The sequence below is a fragment of the Balaenoptera ricei genome, chromosome 8 (assembly GCF_028023285.1).
Source record: "Balaenoptera ricei isolate mBalRic1 chromosome 8, mBalRic1.hap2, whole genome shotgun sequence".
Lineage (NCBI taxonomy): Eukaryota > Metazoa > Chordata > Mammalia > Artiodactyla > Balaenopteridae > Balaenoptera > Balaenoptera ricei.
The window spans coordinates 12,545,937-12,564,535 of NC_082646.1; the positions used below are offsets into that span (position 1 = coordinate 12,545,937).

Below are 18,599 nucleotides of genomic sequence, written 5' to 3' on the forward strand. Positions count from 1 at the left end.
CAAGTCACACAATAAGAAATAAATAATTTGACTATCCCTATATCTATTAAATAAATTAATAGTTTTTTTTAAAAAAAACTTTCTATAAAGAAAACTCCAGGAATGGCTTCACTAGTGAATCCTACCCATTGGTGTGCTGGCAAATGTTTCACCTGTGATTTTCCAAAGGGAAAAAAAATCCCTGGTTTGTAGCATTTGCCAGTTTCCTTGGTGTAAGTATTCCCACCATGATCAATTTCAGTTACCAATGTGATGTCACTGATCATGGAGCTGGGGAGAGATGTGCAGTAGAACACCACATGGATAAAATAGTCATAAATGTCCCCAAGAGCACTGCTACTAATAAAATGTAGCAAAAATAATTAAAAAGTGATGCACGGTCATTCAGGATTTATTACCTTTGTTTTTAATATAACTTATTTAATTTTTAATAATGGCTGTGCTTAACAATGGTTCACAAAATTCCTAAAAGCTATCATGAGCCAATACAAGCCAGTTCTGGTATACCAATGATTCTAATAAACATTTAAGGTAAAAATAATACCAATTCTATAAATACTTTAATAGAAAATAAAAGAGGAACGAACATTTCCAAACTTACTTTAGCGTTACCTGGATACAAAAACCATACAAAGAAATTATAAGGAGAAAAAAAAAAAAGCTAAAACTACAAACCACCGTCACTCAAGAACATAGATACAGAAATACTTAACAAAATTTTGGCAAAGAAATTTCAGCAATATGTAAAGAGGATAACAAATCATGACCAAATGGCCTTTTTCCCAGGAATTCAAGGTTGTTTTAATATTCAAAAGTCAATCTATGCTTTATCATATGTGATAGACAGAATATCCATTTCTTAATCCCAGAATCTGTGAATATGCTGCTTTCTGTAGCTTAAGAGATTTTGCAGATGTGATTAATTTAAGGATTTTGAGACGGAATGGGATTCTCTCCTAGAGCCTCCAGAAGGAAGATAGCCCTGCCGACATCTTGACTTTAGCCCAGTAGGATCCATTTTGAACTTCAAACCTCCACATTGGTAAAATAATAAATCTGTATTGTTGTTAAGCCACTGTTTTTAAGCAGCAGTAGGAAACTAAGTAGAAAACTAATGCACCATTTAAACAGTCTTAAGAGAAACAACATACAATCACGTCAATTGATGCAAAGGAAGTTTTTGACAAAATTCAACATAGACCCATGATAAAATTTTAGCAAACTAGGAATAGAAGGGAACTTACACAACCTGAAAAGAAAGGATGTCTATAAAAAAACCTAAATAAAGATGTTTAAAAATTTTTTTAAAAACCCCAAAAAACAAACAAACAAAAAACACCTACAGCTAACATCATAGTTAGTGGTGAAAGACTGAATGCTTTCCCTCTCAGATCTGAAACAAGGCAAGGAAATCTGTAAAAACTATTCCCCCCTCCAGTTTTATTGAGATATACTTAGCACATAAGATTGTACTAGTTTAAGATGTATGACATAATGATTCGATGTATATATTGCAAAATGATCACCACAAAAGATTTAGTTAATTTATCCGTCACCTCACATAGTTACATTTTTCGCTTGTGATGAGAATTTTAAGATCTACTCTCTTAGTAACTTTCAAATATACAATACATTACTGTTAACTAGAGTTACTATGCTGTGTATTACATCCCCAGAACTTATTAATACTATAATTGGACATCTTGGCCACCTTCACCCATTTTTCCCATGCCCACCCCCCTTTTATAAATATTTCTATTCAACAGTGTACTGACGGTCCTAGGCAATGCAATAATTCAAGAAAAAGAAATAAAAGCCTTGTTGTTTTGAAGGGAAGATTCAATATTGTCTTTGTTTACAGTCAACATGATTGTTTATCTAGAGAATCTCAAGGAATCTACAGAAAAGCTAGGGTACTGGAACTAATAAGTAAGTTTGGCAAGATTTCAAATACAAGTTCAATATACAAAATGAATTGTATTTCTATAGACTAGAAACTAACAACTGGATATTTACATTAAAAATAACATTTATAATAGCATAAAAACATGAACCATTTAGGGGAAAATTAGCAAAATTTATACAGTACACTGAAAACTACAAAATATTGCTGGGAGAAATTAAAGAAGATCTAAATAAATAGAGAGATAGACCATGTTCATGAACCAGAACAATTGATATTGTTAAGATATCAATTCTGCCCCAAATTAATCTATAGATCTAGTGTATTCCCAGTCAAAATCCCAGCAGGTTTTCTGAGAATTTCACAAGCTGATTCTAAAATTCATGTGGAAATGGAAAGGACAATAATAGCTAAAAAAATTTTACGAAAAACAAAGAACAAGGTTGGAGGAATTACTACCTGATTTCAAGACTTACAATAAAGTTACAGTAATTAAGACAGTGTATTATAGTGTAGAATAGAGATTTGGATCAGTGGAACAGAATAGAGCATCTAGAAATACTTACACATATACAGTTAATTGACTTTTCACAAAGGTGTCAAGCTAATTCAATGCGGGAAATGGCAGTTTTTTCAACAAATGGTGCTGGAATAATTGGATGTCTATATACAAGAAAAAACAATGACCCTTGTCTCACACCATAAACAACAACTTGAAATTGTGGGTCAAAGACCTAAAATCTTTGTGATCTTGAGTTAGCCAAGATTTCTTAGATAGGACAAAGAAAGCACAACCTCTCTTTAATGAGAAAAAAAAATCAGTATATTGGACTTCATCAAAATGAAAACCTTTTGCTTTTTAAAAAAGACATTGTTAAAAAAGTGAAAAGGCAAGCCACAATGGGGGAGAAAATATTGCAAATCCTATATCTAATAACGTACTTGGATCCAGAAAATACATGAAAAACTCTTCCCACTCAGTAGAAAGACAAATAACCTGGTTAAAAAGCGAGCAAAAGATTTGGAGAGACATTTCACCAATAAAGGTAAACAGAGCAAATAAGCATGTGAAAAGAAGCTCAACATCATTTGTCACTAGATAAACACAAATTAAAATTACACTGAGATACCACTTAACGACCAGTGGAATGGCTACGACTTCAGGAGACTGATTTTACCACGTGTTGGCAGGGTGAGGGGCAGCTGGAAGTCGTGTGAGTTGGTGGGAATGAGAAATGGCATGGCAGCTTTGAAAAACATTTTGGTAGTTACTTATAAAGTTAAACATAACTTTATAAGTTATAAAATATTTATTTATTTATAAGAAATAAAAATATTTGTGTGTCTTTAAACACATAAAGACATTTATGTAAGTACTCATAGCAACTTTATCTATAACAGCTGCAAACAGAAACACCCAAATGTCCATCAAGTGATAAATGGATAAATTGTAGAATGTCCATACAATGGAATACTATTCATCAATAAAAAGGAATTATGTATATAGTCAACAATGTTAATGAATCTCAAAAACATTATGCTAAGTGAAAGAAGCCAGACAGAAAAGATTACATACTGAGAGACTCAACTTATAGAAATTCTGGAACAGGTGAAACCATGGTGCCAGAAAGCATATCAGTGATTTCCAGAGCCTAGGGGGATTCACTATAAAGGAGCACAAGGGAACTTTTCAGAATGATGGAACTATTCTAGATTGTGCTTCTCATGCTGGTTATATGACCATACACATTTGTCAAAATTCTTTGAATCATACACTGAAAACGGGTGAATCTCATCTAAATTATGCCTTGATAAATTTGATAGAAGGACACCATTAAGAAAATTAATAGGCAGGCCACAGACTTGGAGAAAATATTCAGAAAACATATAACCGACAAAGGACTGACTACAAGAATAAACAAAGAACTCCTATGATTCTATAATGAAAAGACAAGCAAGTTCATTAAAAATGGGCAAGAGGCTTGAACAGATACTTCACAAAAGATGTAGGAATGCCAATAGCACATGAAACATTGCTTGACATCATTAGAGTAATGCAAATTACAAGCAGTACATACCAGCCAGCATGGCTAAAATTTAAAAGCCTGACAACCACCAAATGTTGACGAGGCCATAGAGCAACTGGAACACACACACATTGCTGGTGGGAATGCAAACCAGTACAACTGCTCTGGAAAAGGGTTTGACAGTTTCTCATAAACTTAAACATACACCTATACACCTACTCTTTGACTCGGTAATTCCCCTCGTAGGTATTTATCCAAGGGAAGTGAAAACATATGCCCACAAAAACAAATGTTCATAGAAGTTTTATTCACAATAGTCACATACTGGAAACAGCCCAAATGGTCATCAACAGGAGAATCAGCAGACAAATTCTGATACATTCCTACAGTGGAGTACTAGTCAGCAGTGGAAAAGAAACCAACTACTGATGCATGCATCAAGATATATGAGTCTCAAAAATAATATGCCGTGAGAAAGGAGCAAGGCACTCAGGAGTACATATGGTATGATTCCACTCATGTGAAGTTCTAGATTAGGCAAAACTATTGTTAGCTACAAATTAGATCAGTTTGGGGTGGAGGTAGGTGGCGGGATTGACTGGGAATGAACATGGAGAACTTGCCCGTGAGATGGTAATGTGTCATATTATGACAGGGATGCGGGTTACTTGGATATAAACATTTAGCAACATTATACAGCTATATTTGTACATTTTAACGTATGTAAATTTTCCTAAAAGTAGTCATGTCAAAAAATAATAAAAATTGAGTGGGTGAAAATATAGTGAAAGGAAGAATGGCACAGTGAGATAATTGTTACAGCGAGGCGATGTGTGCATAGGGATTTAAATTATACCATTATGTTTACTCTGTGTATTTTTGAAGTTTTCCGTAATAAAAAGTAAAATAAAATAAAAGGAAAGAACAGGATAATGATACCTCCTGGAGCTGTTGTGCGTTCATTTAAGCAGTGCCGGGGAAAGGGTTTTGGAGTCGGGGAAGTATGTTTTGACACAAGCTTTCTCCACTGGATCTGCCTTCCCCTCCCTCTCATTTACTCACTCTAGTTCTTGCTGTCTGCTGCACTCTTGTTCTGTTTTGTCCTTCCTGCCGCTCTGCTTTCTTTTTTCTTTCCCACCTGCCTAGTTCCCTCCCTCCCCCTGCCTGCCCATCGCCCTCTGTCCACTGATGCCTCCAGATCTGCCTCGTTGGGGCTCTGCAGACTGGGCGAGGGCGGTGTCCTGAAGGTGTTTCCTGCACAGCAAGCGGCCTGCTTGGGGAGGTCAGGGAAGGTGCTGCTTCCTGCTTTCTCCTCTCGCTCCCCGCAGCTCGGCCACCCTGTGTCTCCCAGGCTCCTCTGGTTGCCTTGCGGCCTGAGAGCCAGCCCTCTAGCCAGACGGACCGGCTGCGTTGCCCTGACAACGTCTCCTCTACTTGGCGTCCCTGAAGAGCGTCAGATTTGAGGGAAATTTGAGCCAGGCTCCCAAGCCCTAAACCCCAGCTCATCTCCTTTCTGGAGACGCCCTGCCCTACTCCGACCTCCACTGCCTCACGGCTGCCGTCAGCATCTCGGCCCTTGTACCCTGATTTGTTCTTGCCGAGCCCCAGCTGAGTGCCTGGAGATGCTCCGGAAACTGTGGGCTTCGGGGCAGGATCCACAAGATGCCTACAGTCTGCTCTTTCTTTTGTTCTGTTTTCATCCTCCGTTAACTCAACAGATATTTATCAGGCACCCACTGTGTGCTGGGCACCGAGTGAGACGCTGATGGCCGTAGAGCTGGCCTGGTGGTGGGAGGAACGGAAGGTTACAAGGCAGTGTGACCGGGTCAGCCACCAGGGAACTCGGAGGAGCGGGGTTGGGGGGGTGGGGGGAGCGGGAAGGGAGGGGTCGCTTGGCCTGGATTGGGGTGAGGGGTTGTCAAGAAGCAGTTCTTGGAGGAAGTGCCAACTAAGCGAAGACCCAAAGTGGGTGGAGTGGCAAAGAAGCAGCGTGTGAAACAGCCCCAGGGTGAGTGTTCCTTGCAGGGCCTTCCGGGAGCTGCAGAAAGTTCAGTCTGGTTAGACTTTGGGTGTGAGGGGGCGTGTCCAGCCCGCACGTGAGGCCTGGAGACCCCCCTGCTCCCCGGCCAGAGCTGCCGACCGGCCTCCCTGGGCGCCCCTCCCCGGGCAGTGGTGCTTCTGCCTGGACCAGGGGGACTCCAAGGTGGCTGGCGCTGGCCGCCCCTGAGCAGCAGAGGACTTGAGCGAGACGGTGCCGAGCAGGGGCCTGGGTGCCCCTCAGCTTGCTCCCCCTCTTCCCCAGCGGTCCTCCCCGCGAAGCCCTCAGTGACTCAGGCAGAGGTGGCCTCGCCTCCTTCCATGTGGCTCACGCCTTGTGCCTCTGTGGGGCCCGGCAGCCTCCTCTGCCCCCTTTGCCTTTCAGGGAATGCTCTGGCTTCCCTTCCAGTTCCGGTTCCAATTCTTGTCCAGGTTCCGGCTCTGGTTCTGGGCTCAGCTGTACCCACAGGTGAGGCCACACACAGAAGCCAGGCCTTGCCAGGGCCAGGAGAGCCGATTCTGACCTCAGTCTCCTCCTGGGGAGGGGCCTCCCCCATCCCTGAGCCAGGATGGGGGCAAGGGCGGCCACGGGGTGATGAGACAGACTGTGGATGAACTTCCCAGAAGTGGAGGCTGGAAAAACATGGAAGATATGGAAGGAATTTTTAGTGACATTACAAAGGTAGCCGTTAGACTCTAAAATCAGTTAGCATGCTTGGCTCAGAAGAAAAAAATTTAGCAGTATAGTTTAAGGGATTAGAAGGAGAGCTCTGGAGTCAGATTATGTAGAATTCAAAACTCAGTTCTGCTACTTATTAACCTTGTGACCTTGGGCAAGTTACTTAACCTCTCTGTGTCTCAATTTCCTCCACTGTAGCATGGGAAGAATGACAGTACCCACCTGGTAAGATTATGGGAGGGCTGAATCAGATAATTCATATTAAGGATTTAGCCTAGTACCTGTTACATGGTGAAGGCTTCATAAATAATAATAATAATAAAAATAATAATGCTATTTATTGGTATTATTCTCTCCAACCCCTCTGATAGACGGGTGAGTGACCCTTGCCTGCCACCCACTGGGGGCTTCACAAGGGATTACTCCCCCCTCCCCTCACCATGGAATGAGAGAGCGGCAGAATGGGGGTTCTGCTGGGATGTATGCCGTCACTGGTTAACAAACAGCTGAGTGACTGAGGGCAAGTTGCTCAACTTCCTGGTCTTAATTGGTCTTAATTTCCTCATCAGTGAGATGGGGATAATGCTATCTCACTTGTGAGTAGTAAAGTTTGTATGGCATGGATGGATGGCACAGAGCTGAGTTTCAGCTCTGCTGTGTGACCTTGGGCAAGTTGCTTCACCTCTCTGGACCTCTGTTTCTTGGTACTATGTACCAGGGAGAGTTGTGAAAGTGGGGATAATCTATGTAATGTTCCTGGCAGAGAGTATGACTTCAATAAAAAATAGTCACTAGTATTGTTATCCTGATGATGAAGATGGGGAAGAAGTTCAGGGTTCTGGGAGGGAACTGGTTGCTTCTGGGAGGGAACTGGTTGGACCTACGTGTTCCTTGGGAGAGAGAGCTACTTATCGCAGCCTCAGAATGAGATGTGCATCTTGTTTTCCTTCATGTCTTCCTGAGATGTTAGCACTGCCTGAACCTGGGCAGGTTCACGTTCAAGCTGTGTGGAAGGGATGGGGAAGGAAGGTGACCTTGGAGGTCTTAGGAGCAAACCCAAAGCAGAGGCTTCTCTGTGACCGACCCCCCCTCACTTTGTGGGGCTTGTGCTGACCGACCCCCTCATCCCCTCCAGCCCTCCCCGGCTGACAGGCCATTCAGGGCAGCGGGGTGCTGCTGGACCAGCCCTGCCACACCCGTTCCGTCTGCTCTCCGGTTTGATTGTTTGTTTTTTTCCTTTCCTCCTATCTTTCACAATTCTGGGGAAATTAGTTTCTAGAATTCAAACAGCCGGGAGGAAAGCCGGAGGCTGTCCAACACATTTCCTACCACAAGGCGGGTCTGCAGCAATCCCACCCTCCATCCCCCCCCATCCCCGCGCCCCCCAAGTCCTCTAAAGGAGATGGTATCTTGGGCGAGGCAGACAGCCTGTGGTCTGTCTGACCTCAGTCCTTCTAGCTGGGCTGTTAGCCTGTGCCCTCTTGTTTGGCCCTCTAGAGAGGTGGAAAGAAGCTGGCCAGCCTATATCCAAATAACCCTCCTGAGGTTAAGAAGGGTGTTATTAAGGCATCCCTTCTCCAGGCTAGATAAGCCTAGTGCCTTTAACCCTTTCCTCTCAGATTCTGTTTTCCAAGTCTTTAATTCTTTTCATTGCCCTCTCTGTAATTTAGGATACCACCCTATAATCATAGAATGTCAGAGCTGGAAGGTACCCAGGAGAGGTGTGGAGGAGAGCCAGATGCAGAGGGTTCAGGCCTCTCCTTGCCCAGTCGCCAGCATGGGAAGGAAGCCCGGGAGGCTCCCCTTCACGACGCCCTTCCCCATCCCTCTTCCAGCAGGGGAGAGCCCTGCTCATTTGTCCTTAAAGCAAACATTGATTGAGCCGTTCTGGCGCGCTGTGCGCTGTCTAGGCATTTTCAAAATTGTGACCTCCTTAATCCGTCCACTGACCTGCCAGGGAGCCTCATTTTGTAGGCAAGGAAACTGGCTCGGAGAGATTAAGTAACTTACCCAAATTCACACACGAAGAAAGTCCCAGGGCCCCTCCACCCAAACTCCCTTCTCCTGCTACTCTCACCCCAATCCCAGTGGCGCCCACAGAGTCAATTCCCACAGGCCTTTACGGAAGCATCTCTCTCCTGGAGAGTCTGTCTAGCTCCATGGAGGCCAGAGCTGGGCTGCGGCAGGAATTGTCAGGATTCTCTCTCTCTCTCTGTATATATATATCTTTATATATCCATATATATTTATATGAAGAGCTTCATTTATGTATCTTTATTTGTATATGAAGAGATTTATTTCAAGGAATTGGTTCATGCAATTGGGAGCTGGTAAGTGCAAAGTCCAGAGGACAGGCTGGCAGGTTGGAGATCAGGCGGGATTTGATGGCGCAGTTTTCGAGGCAGAATTTCTTCTCCAGGAAACCTCAGTTTTTACTCTTAAAGCCTTTCCACTGATTCGAAGAGACTCAACCACATTAAAGAGGGTGATCTCCTTCACTTAAAGTCAACTGACTGTAATGTAACCACATCTACAGAATACCTTCTCAGCAATACCTGGATTAGTGTTTGATTAAATAACTGGGTATTATAGCTTAGGCAAGTTGACACAGAAAGCTACCCATCACACGCTCCTTCATGGGTATCGATGGGGAGAAGTTGGCTTGATCCAGTGAGCCGTTTCCCCAGAGTCCCAGGCAAGTGCTGGGAAGGTGCCAAGGAGGGCATAGCCCTCTGTGGACCTCCCCATTACGAAGGTGCTAGGTCCCAGGTCAGGGTTAGCCCACCAGATCCACACCAGGACGCTTTCCCCTGGGGATGTGCTGCCTTCGTCTGCTTGAGAGCTGCATTTAAGACCCAGGGACTTTTCAGGGGGCAGAAGGCTTAGGAGGAGCAAAGGGCGATCCTCGGAGAAGGAGAAAGAGGACTGTTGCCTGAGTCCGAGGGACCAGGTAGGCCAAGAGCCCTTGAGGGTGCGGACCGTGCCTTATCTCTCTGTATCCCAGGGCTGGGACCATGGCCCACGGGAGATGTGCTACAAATGTCTGTTCCTTTTCCTTCATCAACCTCCCCGGTAGGTGCCTAAAACATACTAGGCAGGTAGAAATAAGACCTGTTTTTAAAGTTCTTCCAATAAGAATATTTACTGATAAAAGAAATAGTATTTCCCGGTCTAGAGAGTTCTTCTTCTTCTCCTCCTTCTTCTCCTTTTTCTTCTTCTCCTCCTCCTCCTCCTCCTCCCCCTCCCCCTCCTCCTCCTCCTCCTCCTCCTCCTCCTCCTCCTTCTTCTTCTTTTTCTGGTCAAAGGGTATAACCTTTTCTTTTTAAAATAAATAAGTCCTGGGGATGTAACGTACAGCATGGTGACAATAGTTAATAATACTGTATTGCATATTTGAAAGCTGTTAAGAGAGTAGATCTTAAAAGTTCTCATCACAAGAAAAAAAATTAGAGAGTTCTTCTCAATATAAAATCAAAACCCCTCCAGTTTCAGGTCAAACTCTGTAGGACTAGGATAGCAGAAATGAGTAAATTAGACTTCGGAGATTTTATTGCTGCTCTAAAGTTTGAACCACCACAGGCTTCTGGCTGCTGTTTACAACTAGAGGCACACAGAGACACAAAGGACAGAGATACCGGCAGTTCAGAAGACCCATGCAAGCACTAAGATTGGACCAGAGCCCTCCTCTCACAGACATAATTGCCCCTCATCTTGTCTTTCGCAGGGCTTGAGGCTCAGATAGACTCAAAGAAGAAGTTCCTGCAGCAAACAGTCCTAAAGCTTGAAATCAAATGGCTAAGGGATCTTGTGAAATCTTTTTCTTTGCAGGTCTTTTAGAGGACGTTTCTAGATATAGTGTTTCTCAGAGGCAGGGAGTGGACCAGCTGGCCGCTCCCTCTCAACCCTGGGATTCCAAGGGAACAGGAGGAGTTTTCTCCTTTTCAGGGGTTTCCTCTTTCATCTGGAGGTGATTGGTGAGAGAATCAGGTGTTGCCAGGGCACAGCAGCGGGTGGGTGAGGCTGCTCCACCCATCGAATCAAGGGACGCTTCCAGGAGGGGAATGGCTTGGAGATGACTCATGAAACAAGCCTGGGAGGAGGCTTGGGGTTGGCTGATAGGTGGGTATGGGAGGAAGGGACTTGGTGGGAGCTGGCTGGAAGGGCAGGCCTAGTCTGAAGAGGCAGGATTCGCCCCAGCTTCACGGGAGTCCTTCTCTGGAAGCCATACCTGTCAGCTCTTCTTACCTCCTAAACCTTGCAAGGGATGGGGTAGGGGATGGTAGCCAGTGACATTCCACCATCAGTTGGTATAGGGAGAAATGTTGCAGCAGGAAGGCTTTAAGCTAGACCAGAGGGAGAACTGGATAAGAAGGGAGATGAGTGAATGAGGGGCTCCAGGGGCCCCTTTCTTTCAAGGCCTTTAAAAACAAAGAGGTTTCTTCTGCTCCCAGCACCCTCCTCACCTCCAAGGCACAGTGATGGTTATGCGAGCCTTTGGGGGCTTTTTGCCAGTTTGCGCGTAACACGTAGGTTCTGTGAGCCATCAGGAAATACCCTTTCGTGGAAACTGTGCAACTAGATTTGGGATTGAAGAGCAGCCAGACCCCAGCAGATAGTGTAGAGTGTAGTTTCGGGGGGCACAATGGCAGAACTGGAGTGAGGGGTTTGGGGGGGCTCTGGGAGCAATCCTTCTCCCGTGGATGGTCCTCAGTGCCCACACCAGACCTCAGTACTCCAGAGGGTAGAAATCCTTGCCTCTCTAGTTCAGCCCTGGGGCTGGTGGGCATGGAGTCATGGGGTCCCTGGAAGGACAATTGTTTCATTGGCTTCTTCCCTTTTTCAGCCCTTGGATTCTGGAGATTGTCAGGAGACTCTACGTAGAGTCCACCATGCCTTTGGAAGGAGCACCCGCACCAAGGGAAGGAAGGGCCTGAGGCCCTTACCTGGGAGGGCCAAAACACCTGTAAACCAGCACCGACACAATTCAACTGAATCAATCTGCTGAGTCAAATCAAATGCTGCCTCTGTCTGGCCAGGGAAGATGCTTCTGTGCATGGGAAGTGAGCCATGCTCAGCCTGGTTGGAGGGACCAGCCTCTCTCAGCAAGGCCTGGGCTCTCCCTCCCCCCGCTGGGCAGCCCAAAACTCTCACATGGATTTCTCTCATTCACGGACATGCCAGATTCAAACGACTGACTCACTGGTTTGTTTCCCCACTGGACTGGGAGCTCCCCAGCCACGAGATCTGGGACTCATTTATGCCTGTGTGATCAGTCTCTTGTTTAGAGCCTGGTATATGGTAGGAGGCTGGAGAAATATCAGTGTGAATGAGTGAGTAATTAACCCCATCGGGTGATCTGAGCTAAATATCTCTGAGTAGGACAGACAGGGATGTAACAGGGTTTCCGAGGAGGGAGCCATCACTGTGGGCCTGGGTCAGAGGGAAAGCCTCGTGGAAGAGATAAAGTAGCCTTGTCTTCCATTGCCTTAAAATCACTTGAGCCCATTTTCCTCCCTCAGGACAACTGAGAGTTGAATTCTCCAGCATCCCTTTTTCTATCCTCCTTCCTACATTAATTCGTCTACCCTGGTCACCCGCTGATCCTCCGTGATGTGCCGGAGGGGCTCACAGTGGCCTGGCGGAGCTGACTGTGCTCATCTCTTCCCTCCTCTTCCCTCTCTCCTTCCCACGAATCTTCCTTCCTTCCCTTTTCTCTTCTTTTGTTATCAATTCTTTTATCCAGTTCCCCACCTACCTACTCATCCGTCCAACCACCATCCATCCACCATCCATCCACCATCCATCTATCCATCCACCATCCATCCATCCATCCATCATCCATCCATCCATCCATCATCCATCCATCAATCCACCATCCATCCATCCATCCACCATCCATCCATCAATCCACCATCCATCCATCAATCCATCATCCATCCATCCATCCACCATCCATCCATCCATCCACCATCCTGCCATCCACTCACCTATCATCCACACATCTACTATCCATCCACCCATCCATTTCCCACTTGGATCCATCTAAATTTTATTTCTTTTGTTCATCCATCCATCCATCCATCCACAAATGCTTTCTGAGCATCTTCTCTGTGTCGGCCTATTCCCCAGGCTCAGAATCTTTCCCAGACCTCTGGAAGATAGGTGCATGAAGGACTAGCCCTTAGAAGGACCAGCAGAGGTCTCCCAGTGCAGCACCCCAGGGTCAGCCGGCACTGATGTTGGGTTCATGACCAGAACACTTGGGTTTGCCCCTTCTGCTGCTCCTTGCCCTCTCTGCTCCTTGCTCCTCATAGCCTGTTCTCACAGGGTCCAGGAGACACTAGCAGGGGAAGGAGAGGCATGTCCCCATCTCTCACTCCCTCCACACCTCAGGCAAGAGCCCAGTGGAATTGGGCCTGACTTTGAGAAAGGGTTTCCTGCCCCAAAAGTCCCCACGAGCTCTTAGACAACTTACCAGTGAGTTCAAACAAGATGGGGCTCCCCTGGAGCCTGAGAACAGAGACACGAGGTGAGAGGGAAGCCCCATCATGAAGCAGTACTCTCTGCCCCCAACACCACCCCACCCCTCCTCTTAAAACTCTGGCTGCTCTGTGAACCAAGCTTGTCTCTCGTTCCCAGGGGCTGTTATTGCAAACGGTTTGCTGTTCAGCCTGGTGAGCCAAAGGGGCTATAGGGCTCCCAGAGCCCGACCTGGAGTCGAGGGGAAGGAAGGGAAACCCACTACCCTACACGCAGTCCAGAACCTGCCACCTCAGCCATACCCATCTCCTGCGCTGCCCCATCCAGCCCAGCCTGGGAGAGGCACAGCCCTTTACTCTGTGGGGAGGTGTTGGCTTCCCTGGACCATGGCAGAGGGTCGCAGCCCAGAGGGGACCAGGTGGCATGTCCTGGCAGGAGCGGAGGGTCCCCAGTGTTCCTGCAGGGGGTCAGAGAGAGGAAGTGGCTAGAGTTGTTTTTCTCACTTCTTCCCCTGGGGTCTGTGTTTATATGACAGTCTTACCCAAACGTCTCACTTCTGAGAGTATCTGAGTCCACACTTCACTGGCCTCTTTTTGGAGGGTATTGCCTGTGGCCTGGAACAGAGAGGGCGGGCAGATTTTGTTCTGAGTCACACAGCATACCTACTGTGGAGACAGATGAAAGTGAAGTGTTTGGGCCCCGAGGATGCAGCCCCCTGTCCTGGCACTGCTTGCATTCGTGTCCCTCACTACTATTTCTCTGTCCTTTGGATCCAAGCAGGTTATTTCTACCTGCTCTGAGAGAAATAACATAAGGCTGTATGCATCTTGTTCGCGCTGCTGGGACAGACGTGACTTTCCGAAGCTGTCTTCCATTGTGATAGTCAGGTGGCTGACGGGACCTTAGCATCTCAAAGGCCTTGGGTTCAAATCTCAGCTCCACCAGGACTCAGCTGACTTAGGCCAGCGAGTTACCTTCTTAGAGCTTCAGTTTTCTCATCTATTAAATGGGGATAATTGAACAGGTTGCTGTAAGGTTTAAGTGAGCTCATACAGGTAATGTACCTAACACAGTGCCTGGAAGTTGGCATGCAGGATTAAATGATCAGTAGCCACTTCACTCCAAATCCTAAAATCCAAATCAAACTGAACCCATCATTCCCTTTAAGATGAGAAGCAACTCCATTGTCTCAGGGCGGCGGGGGATCTTCCTCTGAAACCTGGGCCCTCAAATTACAGGGTTATTTGGCTTGTGTGAGCCAATTAATAGCCCTCTGTCCTGTGGGCCTCTGCGGGCACCTCACCTTCTGTCCCGGGGGCCGCTCAGCTCAGTGAAACCTGTGAGGACAGAGGCTCCCACTTTCCTGATGAGAAGAAAGTGAGTCAGGAGGAAGCAGCCCAACTGGTTGCTGAGCCGTGGAAAATAATTAAACTGGGGGAGAGAAAAAACACTTGTTTAAAAAATCAGGCTAGGTATGAATGTGTAGGGTGTGGCCCCCTGTATAATTAGCTGCTCTGCCGGCTCTGGGAGCTGCTTGCCTCTCCGGGCCCGTTGAGTCAGGTTCGCCTGCGGCCCCTCCTCTCCGCTCCGCCTCCCCTCTCCCTGCAGGTGTGTCTCGGGCTCTGCGGCTGCCTGTCTCACTCCTGCCGAGACGCCGCGAGAGGTCACCCACCGCACCTCCAGCGAGCCCGACACAGACCAGCCAGGCGACCCACAATGGAAGCTGCAGATGTCTCCAGGAGCGATGGGGCCAGCCCGGAAGCCAGGGGTGCCCGCAGCTCGCTGAGCCCCAAGGGCAGCCTGGAGACTGGGGCCAAGGCCGAAGGCAAAGAGGCCAAGATCACCAACGGGCACGGCAGGGAAGCGGCCGAGGGCAAGAGCCTGGGCGGCTCCCTGAAGCCAGGCGAGGGAAAGGGCTCCCTGTTCTTGGGCAACGAGCGGCGGCGGCCCATCATCCAGTTTGTTGAGTCTGTGGATGACAAGGGCCCCAACTACTTCAGCATGGACTCTGGAGAAGGCAAGAGGTTCCCCTACGCCAGGCTCCAGCTGGGGGCCACCAAGAAGCCACCCGTCACCTTTGCCGAGAAGGGGGAGCCGCGCAAGTCCATCTTCTCGGAGCCCCGCAAGTCCACGGTGTCCGTCACGGAGCCTGGGGACCTCCAGCGGAACAGCTCCCGCCGGGCCGCCTCGAGCAACCTCCTGTGCTCCAAGTCGGGCTCCGAGGAGGTCCTGTGCGACTCGTGCATCGGCAACAAGCAGAAGGCCGTCAAGTCCTGCCTGGTGTGCCAGACCTCCTTCTGCGAGCTGCACCTCAAGCCCCACCTGGAGGGCGCCGCCTTCCGTGACCACCAGCTGCTCAAGCCCATCAGGGACTTCGAGGCCCGCAAGTGCCCCCTGCATGGCAAGACCATGGAACTCTTCTGCCAGACGGACCAGACCTGCATCTGCTACCTCTGCATGTTCCAGGAGCACAAGAACCACAGCACCGTGACCGTGGAAGAGACCAAAGCCGAGAAGGAGGTAACAGCGGGCCCCTCCAGGTCTCTCCTCCCTCAACGCGTCCTCCCACCTCATCTTCTCCACTGGGGGTTCCCAGGGTCTGGGGCTTAAGTCTCTGCTGTCCCTTGTCCTTTCAGAAAGCAGTTCTTTGCCCTCCCACCCCCTCAGGAGACCAGGCATCTCCTAGATGAGCAAATGCGGGCTCAGCAAAGATGGGGGGCTTGGCCAAGGTCATAGGATAGATTCAAGTCAGGTCAGGGAATCAGCACTCAGTCCTGGGCTCTGTGTCTGGCTGGGTCTTTTCTTTCTTTCTTTCTTTCTTTCTTTCTTTCTTTCTTTCTTTCTTTCTTTCTTTCTTCCTTTCTTCCTTTCTTCCTTTCTTCCTTTCTTCCTTCCTTCCTTCCTTCCTTCCCTCCCTCCTTCCTTTCTTTTCTTTTCTTTCTTTCTTTTTTACTTAGGGGAGAGAGAATTCTTCCCACCTGAGCAGGGCTGGCTCCTGGGATGAGTCATGGGTGAGGAGAAGGGAATTTGAGGACCACTTCAAGGCCCTTTTTTTCTGGCTTCAGAGTTGGCTTTTGCAGTCCGGTGGCTCCTTCTTGTTCTATCTGATCCCCCAGCCAGTCTCTTGACCCTCCCAGTGGCCTCCTTTACCCTTCCCTCTGCTGCGCCCCGTGTGCTTTGTGTGTGTGGTTGTATGTGGACATACCTCTGCCTGTAGGTAGACACTCCTGGGGAGGGTTGGAGCTGGGGGCGGGGGAAGGGGTGTGTTATATTCATATGTGGATGTTTGCGTATGACTGTATATGTGATACGTTAAGTGCTTTTGTGTTCTGTGTATGTGATCCTGCATGTGCTTCTGTGGGGAGGAGTGGGGGCGTGTGGAAACCTGTGAACATGGACACCTTACACCTGGAGAGCGTGTGCTGGACCAAAGGCTCAGCTGTGGCTGCCACTCGTGACTCCACAGATGCTGGGCTGGTGCCCCAGCGGCAACACAGCTCTGTGACGTGGGCGGTCTCCAGCCGCTGGTCAAGGCAGGGCACCTGACTTTCTGCACCCCGCAGAACGGGGCAGCACAGGACACCCTCTGGGCCCAGCCTTCCTAACCGGGAGTCTGTAGGTTACTCTCTCCTACCCACACCCCTGGGGCAGAAAGGATGAGTCAGAGATGAGAAAAGACTCAAAGATCCTTTTCAGAAGCCTCATTTGGCCCAGGAAAAAGGTGATCCCAGTTTCCCTAACTCCCTGACCCCAGTCTGGCTTCAAGCTTCAGACAGGGAGATGGAGATGGGGCAGGGGCTGTGGACCCCGCCTCCAGAACTTCACCTAGGAAATCAAAACAGAACGAGGGCCAATCATACTCAGCCACCGCAACCAAGACATTGCAGAACCCCGGGCTGTGTTTTAGGAGACCTGACTTCCAGTCCTGGTTTTTGCCTCTAACCAGCTGTGAGATGGTGGACAAGTCCCTTCCATTCTCTCAGGCTTGGTTTCCCTTCATGTGAAACTAAGGGATTGGACTAGATTGGAAGTTTTCAAATGACCCCTGGAGCCCTAGGATTCTTGGGAATGTCTTTGAGGCATCAGGGATGAGGAGGGGGGCAAATTGATACCAAGAAGTCAGGGGAACCCTGTTTCCACACCCCGTGCAAGCAGCGCATGCTCTTATTTATCTGTAGGGTTTGGCCCCAAATTTCATCTGAAACAAGGGTAGCTCCACTTAAGAAAAGCCTGAGTGCCCCTGGAGGACAGGACGGTCTTGGGCAGTTTTCTCTGGTGGTACCTGGGACTCAGAGTTCATGTTCTAGTACTGGAACAGGACTCAAAGACACAGTTCTCACCCTTGAAGGCTCATGATGTAGGTCAAGAGGCAGAGCTCAGACGCACAAACCAGTCTGGGGCGTATCCACCCCCTTACACAGCAGTGGCTGTAAGTAAACATCAACTTGCAGAGGACAGAACGCCAGACTGGAGCATTAGCGATCTCGTCAGTCTGCTCTCCACCTTGCATGGGGACACAGACCCAGAGAAAGGAAGAGACCTGTCCAAGCTCAGTGTTTGAGGAAGAAGTTCCCTGAGTCCTCTTCCAATGTTGGGGAGCAACTTAGGGGAAGGGTTAGGGTTCCTTTGAGGGGGATGGGATTACAGGGACTCAGGGGAAAATGTCTGATTCACTGGAGTGACTTTAGGGGTGGGAGCTTCAGATTGTATGTGTGTGTGTGTGTGTGTGTGTGTGTGTGTGTGTGCATGCGTGTGTGTACACCAGCAGTGTAGGTAGGCAGGGACGGGTGGTGCCGGGCAGCTGAGTGGAGATGGAGATGGAGCGGAGCATTTTGTCCCGGTCTGGCTCTGCTGGAATGTCAGACGTGAGGGACGTTGGCACAGAGCAGTGTTAGATGGGTTGACAGATCAAAGTGGACTGGCGTGTCAATCCTGGCATCCTTTGGAGGCAGCCCTGCAGACTCAAGCATTAGGCCCCACACAGCTTTTTGCAAGGAGCCCCGTCCAGAACCTGTTCTGCAGCCTGGTTGGTGAGGCCCAGGTGAGGTGATCGCTGACCTATCTTGGTTACTTGCACAAAAGTGTAGACAACACCCAGGGCTGCGGTGCTCATCTCTTGGGCTTCAGATCTTGCTACAGACTCCGAGCAGAGGCAGTGCTGGAGAAAGGCCACTTGGTATGCCAGCATGACAATCCTTCCTCTGCTGACCCAAGATCAGAAGGTTTCCAATTCCACTCCGAATGTCACAAGGAAGGTCCCACAGATGTCCTGTGGTCCACCCCTCTGCCTCTGGGCGTTTCCCAGGCTGGATTAGACTGATGAGATTGCAGTGTACACATCCATCCTTTCCTGTGTCTCGTGGCCCTTCCTTCTGCCTATCCCGAGTGCCTTCTGCTGCATTGGGTCCGGGTGGAGGATTCCTGGCCATGGCTGCTTGCTGCAGGGCGGCCTGCCTGTCGTGGGTCCTCTTGG

The 18,599-nt window shown here is 48.3% G+C and overlaps 1 protein-coding gene across 3 annotated transcripts in view; it reads left to right on the forward strand.

Moving 5' to 3' along the window:
• The window catches only part of TRIM29 (tripartite motif containing 29), a 59,735-nt gene that overhangs the window by 18,837 nt on the left and 22,299 nt on the right, over positions 1-18,599 (forward strand). For all 3 annotated transcript variants that reach the window (XM_059929280.1, XM_059929282.1, XM_059929281.1), the window contains exon 2: positions 14,735-15,646. In XM_059929280.1, coding sequence (XP_059785263.1) covers positions 14,843-15,646 — 804 coding nt within the window. In that variant the 5' untranslated portion in view covers positions 14,735-14,842. The remainder of the gene's footprint in view (positions 1-14,734; positions 15,647-18,599) is intronic.